The following is a 20,232-nucleotide window of genomic DNA, read 5'->3' as shown; positions in this document are numbered from 1 at the left end:
AAATCTGGCACCGCTTTGAATTCAGTACAACCTAATGCTTGTACAGAATTAAAAACAGAAACTATGAATCATATAGCTAGAAATTAATAAACATGCTAATGAACATATCCATCAATAGATTAACAATGGGGGAGATCAACTGGTTAAAACAATATGACACCATTTCCATTTCCCCAGTGCCTCCATATAGCAGTAATCCCCTCGTCCTTCTCCTGTCTCCAAGCTCCTGGGGATAGTTTGAGAAATGTAGCGAGGAATAGCAGTGCCATGGGGTGGGGGGTGGGGGGGTGATTGAGGAAGAGCGGAGTTTGTCATGAGTGGATTTATGGCTCTGGAGACAGCTGGGATGCGCAGAATTGATGGGTGACACATAATCAGCCCTTATCTCACCTGAGAACTGGAGTGCGTCCAATGGCTGGCGAGACTGGCGGATTTGGCCCGCGCCTTCGCGAGCTCTCGCCGACAGCTCGCCTCTCCTGCCTGTCCTCCCCGGCTCTTTCTTGACCTTGGGGCCCAGCGCGGCGGCGGCGGCGGCGGCGGCGGCGGCAGCTGCTGTCTCGGTGGCCGCGGGCTCGCCCGCCGCCCTCTCCTCCTCCTCCTCCTCCTCCTCCTGCTGCTGCTCCCCTGTTTTCAGCTTCTTAGATCGCGATCGCGGGTGATGGAGGCTGCTGCGGGAGATAGCAGAGAGCGGTTGAGGACTGGCTGCCCGGGATAAGGCCAGACCGCATCCATCGCCGGGGCCTTTCGCCACACCAACGTGGCACTATCTCCCTCGCCAGGACAGGCCCATATTTTACCCCAGTGTGAGGGGGGGGAAAGAAGAGGAGAGCGATCTTTCTGTGTTTTTTTTTTTTTTAACAGTCTGGTTATTTGTGGTCTGCCATAGTGTACAACCAGCTTTGGGAAGTTGTGAAATACTCAAGTTGTAGTGGTCAGTGACAAAGTGAGATTAAGGCAAAGTTTTTTTGTTTGTTTGTTTTTTATCAAAATATTGCTTATTACAGCCATATTTTTTTTTTTCCCTGCACATCGAGGTTTCACACTGAGAAAATCAAGTCTCAGTGTTCATCATCTAATTTCATTTACTGGGAAGAAGTGAAAAACCTCAAAGACAGAATATGAATTATTGCAGAAATTGCAGCTGTAAACTCTTTAAATTATATACCGGGGTGTATACAGAACATATTCCAGCTGGTGCAAATTTTATACCCATTTTCCTGAATCTTTTGTGCAAGTTTTTGTACAAACCGGCCCAGAGGTCAAATCTAATGTGTCTGTAATTACGGTGAGTTTTGGTTGACTTGCTGCTTGTCTGTGGCTGTGTACGCACTCCCCTGGGAGATAAGTTATGGTGTTAGAAAGAAGGAAGGACATTTTTTTTTACTGGGCTGGCATTTGTGGCCCCTTGTTCTCCACCTTGTGAATGACCAAGCAGATCCTCTGCTCTCAGCTCTCACCACCCACTCCCGTCAGCCTGGTTAAAACATATGCTACCTGATGGCTGTTGTTCCTACTAGCAGAGCACTGTTTTGCACTTCATGTAATGCTTGACATAAACCTCTCTTTATACCATTGTTGTTTTTTCGTTTTGGCCTTTTTACGGCTTGGGTGATGGTGACATCCGTATTACTGGGCGAGATAACAGATGCAATATGACTTCCTATTGTTGAGGGAAAGTTCAAAGTGAGAGAAACAAAGCCTTCACAGATTGTGCACTTGGCTGTGGAAGTGCATGCACCACTAACATGAGGGGAAAGTGCAGTGAAATTCTCAGTGTTTGCATGCAATAGGTTTGCATGTTCTTTTCATATTCAAAACCATGAGGAAACTGAAATTACGAGGAAAATGGATCCAAGAAAAAGAAACAATAAGATATTGTAATAACTGCTATATATTTGAAAGACAGTGACATTTAAAGTGTTACAGCCATGTTTATGTATAAATGTGTGTGTGTGTGTGTGTTTGTATGTAACTAACTTATTAATATCTCACATTTTCTAAATCAAAATAAAAGAGTTTCTTTTATTCATCTGGAAAGAGCTCCAGGGAAAATCCTCTCCTGTAAATTCAGAGAAACTGTGCCCTATCATGGTATTGGCAGACGCAGCGGTAATAAAATTCAGACGTCCAGACTAGGGTTTTGAAACATAGCTATATAATTAGGAGATCAAGTTCTGGAGCTTCGGGGGTATAGCGAATATACGGTATAAAGCCGGGTTGGTTTAATGATTAGAACAGCACTGAACGTCTTCAGTACATGTAGGAGCAACAAATCAATGCACTACTGGTCCACCAATTTTTAGAGAGAGACAATCCCACCATGAAATGCAGAAATATTTGCATTGCCTAGGAGCAACCACTGGAGCCAGAAATAATATTGTGTCTTTATTGCACCCACTTTAAAGCCCGTCAGTGAGTAATGTCCTCCCTCTTCTCACCCTCCCTCCTTAAAATAAAATCATGGGCAATGTTGCAAAAAGCATCTATTCATGTTTTTCAAGGTGAATTTCTCATCTCTAAAACTCTCACTTACAAAAGGATACCAAGAAGAAGAACGGATAGAAGTATGAAAGAAAGCTCCAGTGATTAAGCCAGCTGAAGGTCCGTTTGTAAATGGGTAAGCTGAGCCTTGGCTGGGCTGCGCTTGGCAGGTTCACTGTGTCGTGACTGGGCCTGCTCACGGAGGAGGCGGCAGAGGGATGAATCAGAGCCCAGGAATGATGCGGGTCACTAATTTGTACCGTGGTCTTTGCAAATACGCAGGAAGAGAAAATTTCTCAATTACACACCACAGGGCTTCTGAGGATCCAGAGATGTTTCCCTGTTACTCACTTCAAAGGGCGTCTCACAGTCCAGGCTGGCAACCGTCTGCTGCATGTGTTAAACTTTACCAAAGACAAAGGCATTCGAACTTTTATTTTCGTGTGACTGCGTTTATTGCCTGCTCTATAGAGACGCAATTCTGACCACAAAACTGCACTCTGAAATTATGGTAAAATATATTATACACAGCATTCTTGACCAAATATGCATATATATCTGTATGCATAATATTTCCACAAGATTAAAGTAAACACAAAAGAGATACACATTACACAGGAAATTCTGTGAAGCCTATTTCCACAGCTCAAATTTTGACAAGCAAAACAACCACAAAGGCATAATCAATGACAGAAGTCTACATTACCTAAAACACTTTTGAAAGCTTTCTTTTAAATATTTGAAATTTATATTAAAATATATATTTAAAATTCCGTGTCATTTTTAACAATTCTTTATAAAATAAATGTATAAAAGTCTACTTTTACCTACCTACCTACAATACTGTATGCTAAAAGTTAAATGTTAGCTGAGCTTTGATAAAGCCCACAGGCACAAGATAATTTCAATAATCAAATGATACTGTGAGACACCAGGACTTTTCTTTCATGTATTAGACTCTTTTCTCATGAAAATGTTCCTCTGCAGCTACCTTTGCAACCCAGGAGTGCTAGAGACTATGGGGATCTTCCGCAGTTTATCTCGAAACAGATCATTATACTTATGAAGACTGCAAGACGTAACGCTCGACTGGGCTTAATGAATCCGAATCATGCTGTTTACAGGGGCAGAACGGACAAAGGCAATTACTAATGAAATTAAACTCCTTAAATTTGCCACTTCTTCCCCCATTCGAACGTCCAATTAGCAACAACAGAGAAGGGTCGAAGATGACTATTCCTTTTTTTTTTCCAACCTTCACAGTGCGCACGGCGTTAATAACATTGACCCTCCCCTCTCATCCGGCTGTAAGAGGGGAATTGCCCACAGGAAGCCATGGATAACAGCACACTGTTACAGAAACACCACTCTGTTCTAGGGATAACAAACTCTGTGGGGAGGGAAACAATGAAAGTCTGTGCATATAAAAACTGCCAGAGACTTACATCAAAGAAAAGCGTGAGCTTCACGCAACGTACATGTTCCTCGGTGAGTTTGTTCTCAACCGCGCATAAATGCCAATGGACTCTCTTCTGAGCCCAGTGACTTTTCGCATATTTACTTATTTAATGCAGCCGTTTATTTTTTTTTAATTTCTTGAGAGAGACAAGGGAGGACCATGGGGACAGAGACTGACAGCACTCTGCCTCCAGGAAGAATTTGTCAAGCATGTTTATAATACAGACTTTAAATGCCGCAATGTTCTCTTTTTTTTTTTTTCAGAAACGTAACAAAGCCCCTGCTTACACTGCGAGAGCCAATCGGGGGGAGAGGGCAGTGTGAGGGACTAACGCAGGGGCACACTGCTGTCTTTCCAGAGGGCCTTCACTTCACCAGCGTAATTACACAGCCATGTCGGGCTGAGCTCTGCTGAGATCCGCACGCTCTCTCAGAAGATGTTTCTAAGTTCAGCGCGAAAAGCGTGATCATTTCTGGAACGTTTTAGCGCGGCGCGTTGGCAGGCGCACTGTAGATTTTTTAACAAGCTTAATTGCCTCGTTTTTATGGTAACCTGAAGCTTTGCAGCATTTTGCAGGCCATAAAGACAGGAGGATTAAACTGAGGATGGCGGGCAGCTCATTGTTTCCCTCTTTCCCCTCATTCTCTTCCTGAGATTTACTCATATTTGTTTGTGGTGAAGCTCAGGAGGTAGACAGTGGCTCCCCTCAAAGGAGGCACGGAAGCCTCTGGAACATCTTCTTGAGGAGTAACCAAGTGTACTGGGAACAGCAACCACTCTTCAGAAGCACCACCGTGACACACAATGGTTTACTGGGACAACACTGAAAGGTTAATTTTTTCCTCTGGAGACTGAGCATAAGCATCGTACTTTGGACCTTTGTATTCTGCAGACAAAGACAGCACGTATCTTCTACATGAAGATTATGTTAACCAATTTGTACGAATACCACTTTACCGTTGTCACTGTGTTGTGTTATATGCTGGATTGTTGAAACAGTAGCTAAAATAACAGTAGCGGCAATCAGTTTGTACAAATAAGCTACAATGTCTGATTAAGATAAAACTATCGCAACTCAAATATCCGCCAGAACCTGCTGAGATAGTAAATGAACGACTTTAAATCAATGTCAGATGTAGTGTGTTGCTATGAGCAAATCCAAATCTGGGACGAGAACACAAGCTGCAGTGGCAAGGACAGAAAACAGAACTGCAGTGTCAGTTAAAACAAACTGCAAAAAACAGGAATACACAACAACACTACATTAATTCCACACTACAAGCTGTGAAGCAAAGCAAATGCTTTGAAAGAATGAGTTACAGTATGAGTTCCTTCTAAGTCTGCTCTGTGTCCATGAATAACTTAAAATCTGTCTTATCTTAGGGGGGAACCTATGAAAGCACAGAGGTAAGTGTGTAAGAGTCTGTTAAAACATCCATGCTAGGGTGGTTCTAATGATCCCACTAGTTCGGTTAAGAACTGACCCTTCAGGCTCTTGAGGCAAACACAATGATGACAGCTGTCACTTAATAAAAAATGTGGGACAAGTGAATAGCTGTAAGTGTTATGGGAGCTGGCTAGAGAACGCGGCTTCAAACCCTCCAAGGCTTTTGGGTTAGCCTTTCTGGCCAAGGAAATTCCCCTCAAATCAGCCCCCGTTAAATAACGGCAATACAATCACGCTCAAAAACCTGCACTCGGTCCCAGCTCACAAATGAACAATCAGAGAGGTGGGACCGCCTGGGAGTGATGGCAAAGCACTGACTCTGAGCAGGGATTTCCAGAGCACAAATAACATCCTGGATTCATAGCATTTACCGGATGAGTAATTTAGGGGTCTTTGTCTTTTAAAGGAGACGTAATTACACAGGAGAGGGCAGAACAACAGAAATGATGTAGAAAATAAATTGGTATGGCTAAGCTTAGTGTCTCTGACATTAGCCTGGGGAGGTTCGTGGAGGCTGGTGTAGCAGCATCAGGAGTCACATGTGAAATGTGCTCTGTGCGAGTGTAGCATGTCATTCATGTCTGTACCTATGCGGCAATGTGCTCAGGGGGCACTGGTGCCCCACTCCTTCTCCGGATGGAAATGATTTTACAGCTCGAGTCCTGCCAAAGTCAGAGAGATATTGTCTGTGCTAACTGTGACCTCCGTTCAATCACTGCAGGGAAAGCTGGATACGTTCCTCATTTGCATCCAAATGGAATCCTTGTTCTCATGCGCCACACCCCTCCATGTCCAGTCTTCTTCCCTTCCAAACCCTAGTGACGCCCAGCTCTCTGTGACGCCAGCTACACTGACCTTGGCAATAATGCAGTACAACTGTAGCCTTACACAATGGTTTTCCCTTTCAATACCCATCTACAACTACTCACATACTTATATAAGCACTGAAATATCAGCAATTTTACATTAAATATTACTTTTCTAATTCTGAAGTTCATTTGTGATTTGTTTATACTGAAAACCCAACAACCTCTTTGAATCTGTGCTCTTATCCTCATTTGTTCCACACAAGTACTTGTTTTCCTTTCCTTCATGACATGGTATATTTTATGGGTCTCCAAGAACATCAGCTGGGGGCGGTGGAGTGGTCAGGGAAGCTGACCAGGGGACTCACCTCTGGCTGGAGGGCCGGGCCCTTTTGCGGCGCTGAAGCCAGCTCTGCAGCTCGGGGGTGGAGCTCGGGGTGGGCCGGGTGTGGTCAATGGTGCACGCGTCCTTGCCCTGCTTCCACACCTGGTACCGGTCCGGCTGGAACGTCTTTACGAAGGGGTCCATGGAGATCTTCACCATGTCTTTGCTGCAGTTGCACTGGGGAAGGACACAGACACAAAGACCTGAGGCAGGCTGGGCTTTGACTATGCTGATAGACTGACATGCATTTCCATGGGGAAAAAATGAGTACATGACTTCATGAGAGGCTGGGAACATCACAAAAAAGAAAGTGAAACATTTAACGTGAGCTTCATCGAGAGTTCTGACGGTGTGCTGCTCGCAACTACAGAGACGTTTATGGAAAGCACTCCATCTCCTACCATGGGAAGCACTTTTACAGAGGACAGAGGTGTCTTCATTTAGACTGAGAGCTAAACCCAGCGAGGGTACCCCCCACTGCTGTAGAAGAGTGGCAACATGAAGCACCATGGCGTAACAACATGCTGAGTGCTATTATTCTCTCTCTTCAGGTGGCCTCAATTTTACCGGCTTTTTATGTCATAGAACTTGATTCCTGATGTTTCCCCATAGGCACACCTCTGTTCCGGTCCGAATGATTGCTTGAAATACTTTAGCCGCAGCTTGTACAGTGTAAGGCGTGCCTCAAACCAAATGGCCGAGCATATTGTTCGGCTGGATCAATAGGTCCCACTTCATTTCTGTATACAAAGGGAAGCGGGGCTATTACGACCGCAATGCCAAAACAGCTAACCGATTCCCTACGCCACCGCAAATGCACCTGATCCGGTACGTAACTTCACAAGTTAGACTTTCTTTGACCTTTCCGCGTGCCTGCATGTGACATTCTGCGGCTTGCCTTTTCCACTTCCACTCCTTCCCCACACATCCGTCTGCCTAACGCCTTGTAAAGTGCTGACTTGCGGCCTCTGTAAACAAGTCACAGACCATTGGCTTATTGCACAATGATGCATATGTGTATAATACAGGGCCCACAAAACTCCAATTAAAATCAAGGCACCGCTCAGCCAGTTTGCAAATCAGATTTTTTCTCAGAAAAAAAAAGAAGAGCCGTCAAACAACATTCATTCTCAGTGCCAAAATACATATTTGAATATTGGTTTTGTTCTTTCAGAAGATTTTTAATAATGCAAGTGCACATCCCCCCGTGCCGGATGAATAGACAAATACATCTTGAGCAGAGTTAATATAACAAATGTAACATCTATTGCTATAATATCTACATGCTATCTGACAATGCTGAGAGGAAGAGATGGGGGTGTGAGCTTATGCAAATCTCCACCAGTCTAGAGAATCAGGTAATGACATTGATTGCAGTACCATTTTGTACGGCGAAGCAAACAAATCCAGCCAATGCAGATACAACACTAAAAGCTCATTATACTGCAAATATTACATTTACATATAAATTGAGTTAAATCATGATTCCTTCCTCTGTAGTATTATGATTACAGCATCTTATCAGCAAACAAGTAGGTTTCCTTTGTTACAGAGCAGCAGCACTGTCAACAGCATCAAAATTTGGCGAAGGGATGAGACGTCTGTGCCATGCCATTGTCCGTTCAATAGAATAAAACAGCAGCGCTCTGTATGACTAAGGCAGCTTTAAATTGATACCAATGTTCACACAGCCCCACGCTGTCACTGAATCTCACACTCACTGGCCTTTTCAAGTGTTCTGGTGTGGCCAATGACACTTGAGGATATTTGATTGTTGCCAACACAGTGAATGTGAATGTGAATCACAAAGCCTAAGACTTACAAAGGGCCAACAAATATATCAACGGATATATCAAAATGGCCATTGAGTGTATAGTTGTTTTTTCTTTTTTTCACAAGGTAAGGACACTCAGTTTCCTCACTGCACAGACAAAAGCTCTGCAACAGCAGACAACACAACCTCACAACACAAAGCCCATCTCTGTTGGCAGAGTTCAGTTGATTCTTTTCACATGGGTCCTGATACTCGGGGCAGAGTGTCCGTCCGTTTCATTATCACAACGACGGTTCTTGCCGCCAGCCTTGCTTAGACACCGCACAGATCAATGAAGCGAAGATGCTGAATGGCGCGCCGTCGAGGTGATCAGCGCGAGATCATTGTTCGCAGTCACGGGGGGGGACTCTGCAATGGAGACCCTGTCACCATTGAGACGAGCTGCCGGTAACACAGGGAGCTATAACCAGCTATAACCTCTCCTCCTCCTGCACTCCCGCGGCCAGGGACCCAAGACACGGCCACGACTGCAAGATGACAAATGGTCCCTTAAAGAGCTTCTTAAGAGAATTACTGTCTCTCTGGTCGGATCTGGAGAGTGAGAGCAGTTTGGAGCGGGGCCAGAACATTAGCCCACTGTTGATTTATCGGAGGAGGAAGTACATCAAGAAAATATCTAACCAAGAAACGTGAAGAAAGGGGAGGAAGTGGTGATTTGTAAATCCCATGCAAAAGCCCTGACTGCCTTAAGGTCATCCCTGTGTCTTTCATGCAAAGCCTTTCCAATTACATTTTGTTTTCTAGTAGTTATATAGATGAGTGCATCTTTGATGTGATTTCCAAAGGCATTGTGCTGCTATCGGCACAGACATTAATGTAGTTTTTATTACCGATGTTTGACATTATTACAGAGAGATGCCCTGCTCTACGGCATAAATAACACAGAGCTTTTTTTCCTCCACAGGGAGCACATCCAGCACTCCTGAAAATAAGGGAACACCGAACTCTAATCTTTTTTTATCACACTACTCCATTCAAGCAATGTATTGATTATTGTTACAACAGATCAGATAAATGTCATGGTATTCAATCTCTCTTCTTCTTCAGGACATACTGTACACTACAGTAAACTTAGGTAAGCACTAAGGTTTTGGATGATAATGTAACCCGATGGCTTGTTACAGAAAAGGAGTGAGCAGCCACTATCATTACTCTTCCTTTCACTGACTGGAATGATCCTTTGATGATGTCGCTTTACTGACTCCACCACTAGGGGGTAACATGCTGAGAGATCAAACATACCAATGTAATGTAAATCTTTGCATTCATTACGGTCATGCTTATTATATATATATATATATATATATTTTAGATCACTTTGATAGAGTAGGTAATGAAAATGTGGCACTTACCTATGATGAAAACAAAAAGAACAGTAACATGCAAATAATAACTAACTGAAAATTTTCAGATGCAAATACATTTATCAGTGCATTAAATAATAAGTTGTCCCGGTCGTTAGTGTGCAGTCGTCTAGCTGTAGTGGTTTAGGGCAAGCAAGGTGGAAGTGCAATGGGCAGGTCAATCCTACCTGCTGTTATACTTCCCACAGTCTAGAATACTGCTGCTAAAGAATTATGCACTGTGGGTACAGGAAGCTCAGAAAAATGGTAAGGAGAGAAAGAGGCTTACACAAGTAGTCTGATCCTGCGACTCACTTTTCAATATGTAGAAGTGTAGGCAGAAACTTCTGAATTGCCTGAAATGCGCAAACAGCTACCACTTAGCCTACATACTTGCCTACTACATACTTATGCATGATTAAAACTAAAAGGAGCTGTCTAGAGGCAGAAGGGAAACGTCATATGCTAAAATTAAGAGACACGTCGTTGAGTCATCCGACTAAGGGAGGGAACAAAATCTAGAGAACAAATAAGTGAAACTTCCCCCTGTGTACAATTAACCTGAGTTCAAGAAATAAAAACAAAATGACCATTTCCAATTCCTCGCATGACTTGATTAAAATATAATCTATTTCCCCCTCACTTATAGACTTGTTACAATTCAACGGGCATAATTACGGCACAATGCGCCCATTTAAATAAACTCAGGAGCTCGCCTGCAGACAGAAGAAAGGACTACTGCACTTCAACTTCACTAAAACAATAAAATAATATGTTAGTTCCGTCCAATATCGTTGCATCCCTTCAGCAGTAACACCCATGCAGTTAAAGAAAACATAGAGAACACATATAGGAAAGTCCTGTTCAGCTAAAAAGGGCTCCCTGATTTTAGCACTACTTCTAACCACCTCAGTATACAGCATCATCGATGCTGTGCCCTCCTGAACAAGTACGACAAGCTGAGGGGTGAGACATGCCCTTTACCATTCTACACGTGTTCTGGGACGAGACGCAATGCGTTGTGTGCCCTAGAACAGAAAAGGAGCACGGAGCCAGCTGGAGTCCAGGGCGCAGGCTGAACTTGACCTTCAGCCTGTCGGTGTGTTGAGCTGGAGGAGAGCCTGCATGCACCCCATTCAGACACAGGTACAGCATTTTCCACCCCCCTGTAGAGGTTCCGTACCCCATGCCCACATCAAGATGATGCAATGCCCTTCCATACCAAGAAGCCCTTCAGCAGTCTGCCACAAAACATACTGCTAGCGGCAAACCCTCAATGCCTCCATTGTGTGATTTATGTCTGACGCCAGCTTTTCCCTTCCTGTTGTAACAAAGTGCTCCTGACAAATGAAAGCTTTCAGGCTATGCAAGCGAGTTTATACTGGATCGCTGGATGTGAAGTGATTCAGAAAAGCAAAGATATTTCTGGCCACATAACATTTTATTAGGAGGTTTGAAGTGATGAGCCGCAGTCCGTGGAGTTAGTGCGCCCAAACGGACTGTCTTAAAGAATTTAAGCCGTTCAACTTTCCAGAGGCTTTAAACTGACACCCATTTTCTCCCTGCCCCTCAGTTCACAAAGTGCTGACCATTTCATGCATGATAAAAGGTTGCTCAACTCTGTCTGTGTCAATACCAAGCGCTCCGCTTCATTTAATATCTCTGCAATTTCATTCACATTAGAAATATTAGGGTTCTTTCTGGTGGAGACCGTGGATAAAAGCAGATCCTTTTATCTATAAAGACTAACTTAAATTAAGGACATACCCTTTCATTTCTTTTTTTCTATGGTATAAATTAAACATAAGGCCTATGAATAAGAGAGCAAATGACATGGGAATCCCTTTGGCATGACTGCCGCATCACCTACGTATGCAGTATTACTGCCAGACCCTCCATCAAAGCGCAGCTCGGCTCCTCCTTCATGCAAATGAAAGCATTACATGAAGGGATGCGGTAAAAAAAAAATAAGATGCACTAATGTAATGTAATGTAATGCTCACTTTGCCATTAGCTTCAAAAGAACTCTAAACCTTTATGGAAGATGCCTAATGTCGTCCCAGAGCCCTTGGATACATAGATGGATACTTGCACATGTTCCTTTCCATTCACCATTAGATTATACCTTGCAAGTTACAAACAACTAAATCCATCTGAAAGTGAAATATACTTACCTATGTATGGACAAATATGCAAAATAGCCTATATCCATAAAATACAAAACTTGATTAATCATTATTAAAATAATAACAATAAAGAATTAGTCCTATAATAACTAAGTGTTTACACCAAGTATTATACTAATACTGTATAATGTCTTATACATTCACATCTTACATACTTGGAAAATTGAATTACAGAAAGAGAGAGAAAGAGAGAGAGTGAGAGAGAGAGAGAGAGAGGGAGAGACGGAGAGAGAGAGAGAGAAAGAGAGAGAGAGAGGGAGAGAGGGAGAGAGAGAGTGAGAGAGAGAGAGAGAGGGAGAGAGGGAGAGACGGAGAGAGAGAGAGAGAGAGAGAGAGAGAGAGAGAGAGAACAAGAGGGAGGGCCTGCAGTGAAGGAACAAAGAGGAAGCTCTGACAGGCCTGTCCTCATCACTGTGTCAAAAACACCAGAAGCCACCATGAGCAGAGGAACTGGCAGTGACAGGAACACCCCCCCCCCCCCCCTCGCCGCCCTTCCACAGCGCCTCTGCTGATGCATGTCAGCCCCCTCAATTTTCTGTGGCCCCAAATGGTGGCGGGACAGGGCGGCCGTCTAATGTGGCCGATCCCAGACGGGACCCGCAGATCAAAACCAAAATGTTCAACACAAATTTTTATAGTCCCAGGTTAGTGGGTGCCATCTGATCCCCATACATTTGCAACTTTCTCTGTTGACCCCTTTCTCCACTGAAATGTTAAGGACTGGACTGATAGTGAAAGTCACTGTGGTTATGAGGGGAGCTATCTTGTACACTTATCCTGTAGCATCCTTATGTTTGCAGATACCGCTACAGATACCACTTCTTCTACACTTGTGGTCCCCTGACAGATGAAACATTTGAACGAGGTGTTTTGCAGGCTGTGCAGGCTATTCTCTCTCCCTCTCTCTCCCTCTCCCTCCTATTTCTAGACTATTTCCACTTGTACTCATCCACCATCACCACGGGTGTTACAAAATTTATGCACACAGTAAAATCAAGCACAGTCTTAAAGCCAGATACAACCAGGAATGCTATTATTCATTTCGCGTGTGAAATTAATGTTAGTATTGTGTTTTTCTTTTATGCTTATATTTACACACCACTGTACAAATAATACCGTGTGAGAACTGTAGTGCTTGCATTATTCAAACAAGCGGTTAGCCCGAAGACAGGCCTTGCTTCACAGCAGTCCGTTTGTGGATGGAAAGCCCCATTGCGGCAGGCTTGGAGTGGATACTGCACTACAGCTGGTATTTGTCACTGTCTACAACCTCATACCTGCACTGGGAGCACCTCTTATGCGACTCACAAAATGGCTCTTGTGCAACAGAGCGAGTCAGACACATGGCACAGCCCATAAAAAATGACAGACAGCCACACGCTTCCACAAAGCGTTCTTAAACATTTAGTCACACATCGGTCTATGGCACTTTCACCACAATAAATCAATGGAGCCGCATTAGGAATTCTTACGCATCGTATCTCATTTGCAGCCTCTTAAAAAAGCTTTACTACAGTGAACACTCGTGGCGATAAGAATTAGGAGGCTGGGGGGAAAAAAAAAAACTGTCCACTTTTGGACAGCTATGACTAATATGCCAGGCTGAAGCATTCATCCCATGGACGAAAACAGCAACGAGAGAAAAACACAAATAGAGGTTAGAGAGGGGAGAGGGCCGCAAAGTCCCCCATAAAAGTCTGCCTCACTCCGTTATAAACTGCCACGCGTTCTGATCTATTGGCTGTCAAGAAAGATATTTGCCGAAATATTTTATCCAAGTGCTCCAGCATGAATACGAACTGCAGCAGCTGTCGATTGAAGGAGGGGAAAAAAGTCATACAATACCTCCTTTCTGACACCCTTTAAATTAAACTTCAGGAAAGGGTTGGAGTAGAGAAGTGAAAAAGGAAAGCAAATCAGAGAATGTCAAAGAGAAACTTCTGTTGTTTTCAGTGTTAGAGGCTTCTGATGCAAAGCAAACAGATTCATATTCTCTCATGACTCATAAATAAGTGTGTACAGATGGAGACCAAACAATGCTATGCAGTCGCCCATGTACTATAGAATCAGATATCATCACTCTGTTTTATATGTAAATTTCTTCCTTCGTCTTGACTGTAACAAAGTCCCAACCTCCTGTTATAAACACAAAGTGCTGTGTAACAACATAGCAAGACATATGCCAACTTCATCTTCAACAACTCGAGGCTGTTAATAGCAGCAGTACACGCAAATGTGCCTGCACGCATGCATACACTCATGCACAGAAACGCAGACACACGCACACGTGCACACGTGCGCACGCACGCAAGCACTCACGCACACGCACACGCACACACACACTTTGTGACTGTAGCCTTGAGCTGCTGATGATCCAGGAACACGACTGTCAAGTTGAGCAGTAGCGCACACTCTTCCAAAATGTTTTTGGCTTTCTCAGGTAAGTTTAGCAAACTCCAGCCTGGCTTTTTTATGTCTCTGGGTCAGAAGTGGAGTCTTCCTGGGTATCCTACCATAGAGTCCCTTTTCATTCAGACACCGACGGATAGTACGGGTTGACACTGTTGTACCCTCGGACTGCAGGACAGCTTGAACTTGTCTGGATGTTAGTCGAGGTTCTTTATCCACCATCCGCACAATCTTTCGTTGAAATCTCTCGTCAATTTTTCTTTTCCGTCCACATCTAGGGAGGTTAGCCACAGTGCCATGGGCTTTAAACCTATTGATGACACTGCGCACGGTAGACACAGGAACATTCAGGTCTTTGGAGATGGACTTGTAGCCTTGAGATTGCCCATGCTTCCTCACAATTTTGCTTCTCAAGTCCTCAGACAGTTCTTTGGTCTTCTTTCTTTTCTCCATACTCAATGTGGTACACACAAGGACACAGGACAGAGGTTGAGTCAACTTTATAGGCTAGGTCATCCGTGCCTTTCAAAATGGGAGACAGATACACAGCCAGAGGTCCTCAGGTCCTCCTCCCAACAAAGAACACACAAATGCTCCCACAAGACGCTCAGCACACCATTTCCGCCTCGCAATCAACCCATCCTGGGAAGTGGGGAAGTGGTGTGCTCACTAGAATGACACGCAGAGTGAAATAGAGCCCATCTGCTGGGAATATGTGATGGATCTGTAACATTTTCATTCAGTGCGCGTCTTTCAGACCCCGAGGAAACTCAGCCATGCGTATTCTATTAACAAATGGCACGCAAAACAGGCTGGCATAGCGTTAGCTTCTGATTATTTATACTGCCAACTCCCCCGACGGAGGCTCGAAAAGTCATGCTCACACATTAGCCAAACGGCGCAGAGAGAGGGTTTCGCACCAAACAGGTCGGTCTACCCCTCCCCGCCCTCGGATCAAGTGACCGACACGGGGTCCTTTATGAGTCCTGGTAACGCGGTGTCCTAAAGGCAAGCGCTGGAAACATCATTACCCGTATACATCAAACCGAGCTGCAGCTAGCAGGGCCCCGACACGCACAGCAGCGTCCTCTCTGGGCATCGGCTTCCGCGATCAATAACAATGAGGCTGTTTAGGTGAAGAATTGCAGGCTGCAGTCTGTTAGCGAGAGGCTCCAAGTATCACCTGTATCACAAGTGAACACTCATCCACAGGGAGGGGGGGGGTGGGGGAGTGGGGGCGTGTTTTAGCCCTGCTGTCAGGGACCCATTAGGCTTACCAAGAGGATGCACTTTTCTTCACACATGATAACCAGATTGCTCTGCTGTCTTGTGATCAATACTACCCCTAAATGCAGCTTCTTCGCTTTACCAAATCATGTTCCAGAACAATCTGCCTGTCTCTGACCTTAACAAAAACTGAACCTAAGATAATTTTTCTTAAAGTTCATGCTTATATCCAGCTTGATTAGAGGTCTATATCAGTTCAACTCTGTCATGAATGTTGGCTCACAAGATCTACCATGAATTTCAAAAAACTATTAATGGTAATACCATTATGATATTATGTTAATGAGTAAGAAAAATAAAAGCTACATACACTGATGTCAAATGTGTGGAGAGTGTAGTCAACTCGACACAATGGCATTTTAAAGGTCAAGGTGTGCCATTTCTAGTGTGTGAGTGTTTGTGAGCGTGTGTGAGCGTGTGTGTGTGTGTGCGTGTGTGTGTGAGAGAGAGCGTGAGAGAGAGTGTGTAGAGGATCCTGGAATGCATCACTCAGAACTGAGGCCTGCGAACCTGCAAGACAAATAGCCTTCCTTCCATCCTCCTCTAAGAAAATCTGTTATCTGTGAAAGATACAGATATTGATTGTCAGAGAGTAATGGGTGCTCTTACAAATGATGTTTCATATGCAGGTATCATTTCATTTCACATGGATTTAATGCCAGAGCAAAAAAAAAAAAAAAAAAAGAAAAAAAAACAACCACTGAATCTCCAAGGTCCTGCTAGTTCACTGCAGCTCAGTTTACTGTAGGATACCCAAAGAACAGATGGAGGAAAGCTCGGCAGTGCTGAGAAGTCACAGTGGCATTTAAAGCTTCTCCACTGTGAAAAAATATGAAATGCATTGCTGGGGATACAAATAATTATTTCCTTATCAGGTACACAGATAGTCTGAAACTCACAAAGGAATGAAATGACAGCACTTAACCTTTTGTAACATTAATGTAGCACTCTAGTCAAGCGTTGGAAGACTGCAGGTATTATCAGAGCACCTTGTTCTTTTTAAGCCCCCCTCTGCAGTCTGTGAAGAACTCAGAAAGTGGAGGCAATAAAAGATGTGGTGGCCAGTTTAATATTCGCACATGCCAGCTTTTCTCAGTGGGACCCGCACCGCTTTGATTCAGCAATACGCACAATACAAGATTTCGCTCTTCTTAATATCAAAGCGGCGCTACTATAAGCTCCCCGAGAACAACGGTGTTCAGATGCTAGAGGGAGGCTTTGGTCTTGAGTTCTACAATTAAGAGGATTTGCAAGATTCGCTGCTGTCTATCTTGCAAACTGCATATTATATCCAGGTGCTAATTTTCCACAGGACGACAGCTGAAGCTATCCCCGAAGTTTAACCCTTCGTTGGACTGGTTTCTGGTGCTGCTGAGATGTGAGTGCCTTTCAAGGGCAGACTCTGTGCTGAATGCTACTCGCAGATCAACAGAGCTGACAGTGCAAAAAACACAACAAAGGCTTCACCTTGGAATAAAGAGTTAACACTAACATAAAACACCCTCAGCGCCGTCCTACTGTGGTGTCAGCATCACAGGTTCACATCAGACTTCTTAAGGAAATATTGCAAAAAAAGGTAATAAATAAATGTTGTATTTTAAATCAAGCAACAATCAAAAAGTGACATGAAAAATAATAGTATAAGGAAAACACAACTGCCAGGAATCAGGGTAGTTTATACATGCATAATATATATCAACTGAACCATTTCCCAGCTTCAACACTGCTCTCAGAAACAAGCCTCCAAATGTCCAAAGTGAGCAATGTTCATATTCGCTGGTGCTCATGCACTGCCCTGTCCAGCTTTTCTGGTATCGATTAAATGGTCTAGCATTAGTCTGGTGTGTGGGTATCCTTGCGTGTTTGATATAGTGGTGTGCAAAGGTTCTGTATATCATCCTCAAGGGGTTCCATGATTCATAGAGGTACATATAACAACGTAAGATAACATATACTTCATATACATATATTTGTTTCTCACTTTGAGCTAGAAAGTACATTATTTGTAACATATTTCTGCATGATATGTAACACTTTAATATCTCATGTCATACGCTCTGCATTATCTCAACATATGTGTGCGTGTTCGGCCATGTTTCATCATATGAGAAACTGCACATCAAAGTAAAAGAGAGCACCCAGGGAAACAGCTGGATATCTGTGCACAAAATGGAGAATCTCACTGTTTGTTCCTGCAGTTTAAGTCTCCTTACTGCAGACATTAGTGTGGTACTAAAGCCCAGACAAGAAGACTAATGGCAGCAGGAGTTTATCTGCCAGTAGCATTCACAGAGGAGCACTGCAGCAGCCCGTCTGGAGGTGGTGTAATTGATCACCCAGGAGCTCCGGCCCTCCCTGATCCTACCCCAGAGTGGAGAGCGCTCAGCCACACCCTGGCTCGTCCCGGGGAAAAACCAAGGCCGCCGAGCGTTCCCGGCCTATCCTTGACCCGCCTTCACCGCCACCACAGCCTTCCCAGGACTTCCCCTTCCAGAGAGGTTGTTCCAGGAAGGTCCTCCAGGGCTCGGCGTGGGAGCGTGTGGCTGCCCGGCTCCAGGCAACAACACAGACACAGAGCTGTGCTTCCCCCCCCCCTCCCTCCCCGCCCCGCGTTCAATACAGCTCTCAACCACACAGGTGCTCTTTCCAAAGTGAGGCATTAATTTGCTTACGTCAAGGCTCCTTCTCACTCAATATGTATACATATAAATCAACCCGTGAGTTATTGCAAATATACCCGGAAATAATCAAGTCAAATGGCGTCTAATGCTGCAATAGGATTAAAAAAAGAAGGACAACACTGCCCTCTTGCTGTGACAATAAAATCTTTTGTTGGGAGGGATGTACACAGTTTGTAGTCACGTAAACAGACAAAAGGGGACACATAATGTTGTGTGATAGTGCTACAGTACACTGATTAACAACATTCAGTACCACAAGAAAGCAAAATACCTTCACTGGAAAAAAAAAATCAACCAACCAACAAAAGGCTTATTGAAAACATTACAGGCAAAAAATAAATCCAGCTTCTAGGTCAAGATCAGATCAACTATTGTAGCATCATGAATATGTGATGAATTAAAAGACAAAGACAGCGTAGATGAGTATGACTAAACCGCCAAGTAAAGGCTGTCTCACAGAGCATGACAGAATGGGGACTTGATTGGCATGTAATAAAATTAATGCTCGAAGCACTAATATTGGCATCAGTGCCAATGAGCAGAAAGGGAGCTTGTGCTAAAATGTCAACAGCTCTGCCCTCGTGGCAAAAAAAAAACCCCGCAGGAGACTCCATTTGGTGCAGGAGGAGGAGGGATCACAGGAACATATTCTATTCTTGTGAAGCTGGAATTGCCTAATGTCTACAGTGTTGTCTTGGCTTGTCAGTTAAGTATAAGACTGTGCTCTGAAGGCAATCTCTCTGCAGTGTGGGTGTCTGGATGTGGACAGGAGCTGTTAGGTGTAAGCTGTGGAGAGACGGCGTGATTGACGGCTGCAATTAACATGCCCAAGTCTCACCAACAGGATTATCCTGAAGGAAAACAAACATTCAGTTAAGAGCACATTCTGTTCTGCCTGGAGCAGAGCGCACTCACATGCACGTAAACAGTCACAAAAAGACACACGCTCGCGGACACACATGAACACACTCGCACAGACACACACACACACAGGTACACACAGGCACACACAAACACATGGACATCTATCATCCTGCTGCACTGGAACCATTCAATGTTCACTTTCTCAAATCACGGGTTCACATTGCAAGACAGCCATCGTTACAACTCTTTCAACGCTCAAATTATCATTCTTAAAGCATACCCAACACTGCGCTCGACTCCACAGCCTGTGCATTTTAGTCTGATGATGAAAGTTTCTCGTGTTTTAGGGAGCGTGTCTCTCTCCTGCTTATTTTATTTAGAATATCATGTCACTGTCAGTGTAGCCATTAAGGCTGAACAGGAGTGGAGAGCAAAGCTCGCTGCCAAATGAAGCAAGGAAATGAGCATTCAGTCTGACTGACAGCCTCCACACCAGCGCTCCCAAAAGGTGTCATTTACCTTAATTTGATTGTTTTCCATGCCCATTAATATGGCTTTTATTTAGCCCACCCTCATTACTATTCAATGGGAGGATGCCTGAGAGCTGTGCCGGTGCCTTGCATTAGCGGGGGGGATGGAATTACGACAGCTGAAATGATCTTTGCTATAACTCCGCCGTCTCAAAGAGGCAACTTTCTCAGCCTGTTTCGCATTATTGATTTTGTGAGGCATGAGCCATTTGATTTTCATTAACACTTTTTAGGGTAATGTAATGCAATGCATACTTCAACATGTCCTTTTCTGTAAAGTGAAGCCGGTCAGATTGACTTCACAAAACAAATACTAAACAGCGGTGCTCAGTTAAGACCCCTTTTTTAAAAACCCTTTTTTCATACCGTATACCATAAGACATAACACCCACGTAGGGCTTACTAGGCTGGGCTCATCCATCTTAAAATGGAAGGTTTTTTTTTTATGTGGTACTGCGTATGGTAATTTAAATAAATATACATGTAACGGACACATATTTACTGTTTACTGCTTTTATTG

General features: G+C 43.9%; 1 protein-coding gene across 3 annotated transcripts in view; it reads right to left on the bottom strand.

Moving 5' to 3' along the window:
- The window catches only part of LOC118793160 (lysine-specific demethylase 4C-like), a 123,097-nt gene that overhangs the window by 54,566 nt on the left and 48,299 nt on the right, over nt 1–20,232 (bottom strand). For 2 of the 3 annotated variants that reach the window (XM_036551197.1, XM_036551198.1), the window contains exons 9-10: nt 6,562–6,755; nt 391–668 (exon numbers count right to left, since the gene is read on the bottom strand). In XM_036551197.1, coding sequence (XP_036407090.1) covers nt 391–668; nt 6,562–6,755 — 472 coding nt within the window. Of the gene's footprint in view, nt 1–390; nt 669–6,561; nt 6,756–15,381; nt 15,432–20,232 lie in introns of those variants that run through there. The other variant, XM_036551199.1, reaches the window with a different exon arrangement.

Source organism: Megalops cyprinoides, chromosome 18 (assembly GCF_013368585.1).
Source record: "Megalops cyprinoides isolate fMegCyp1 chromosome 18, fMegCyp1.pri, whole genome shotgun sequence".
Taxonomy (NCBI): domain Eukaryota; kingdom Metazoa; phylum Chordata; class Actinopteri; order Elopiformes; family Megalopidae; genus Megalops; species Megalops cyprinoides.
This window is presented reverse-complemented; position numbering and strand designations above follow the sequence as displayed.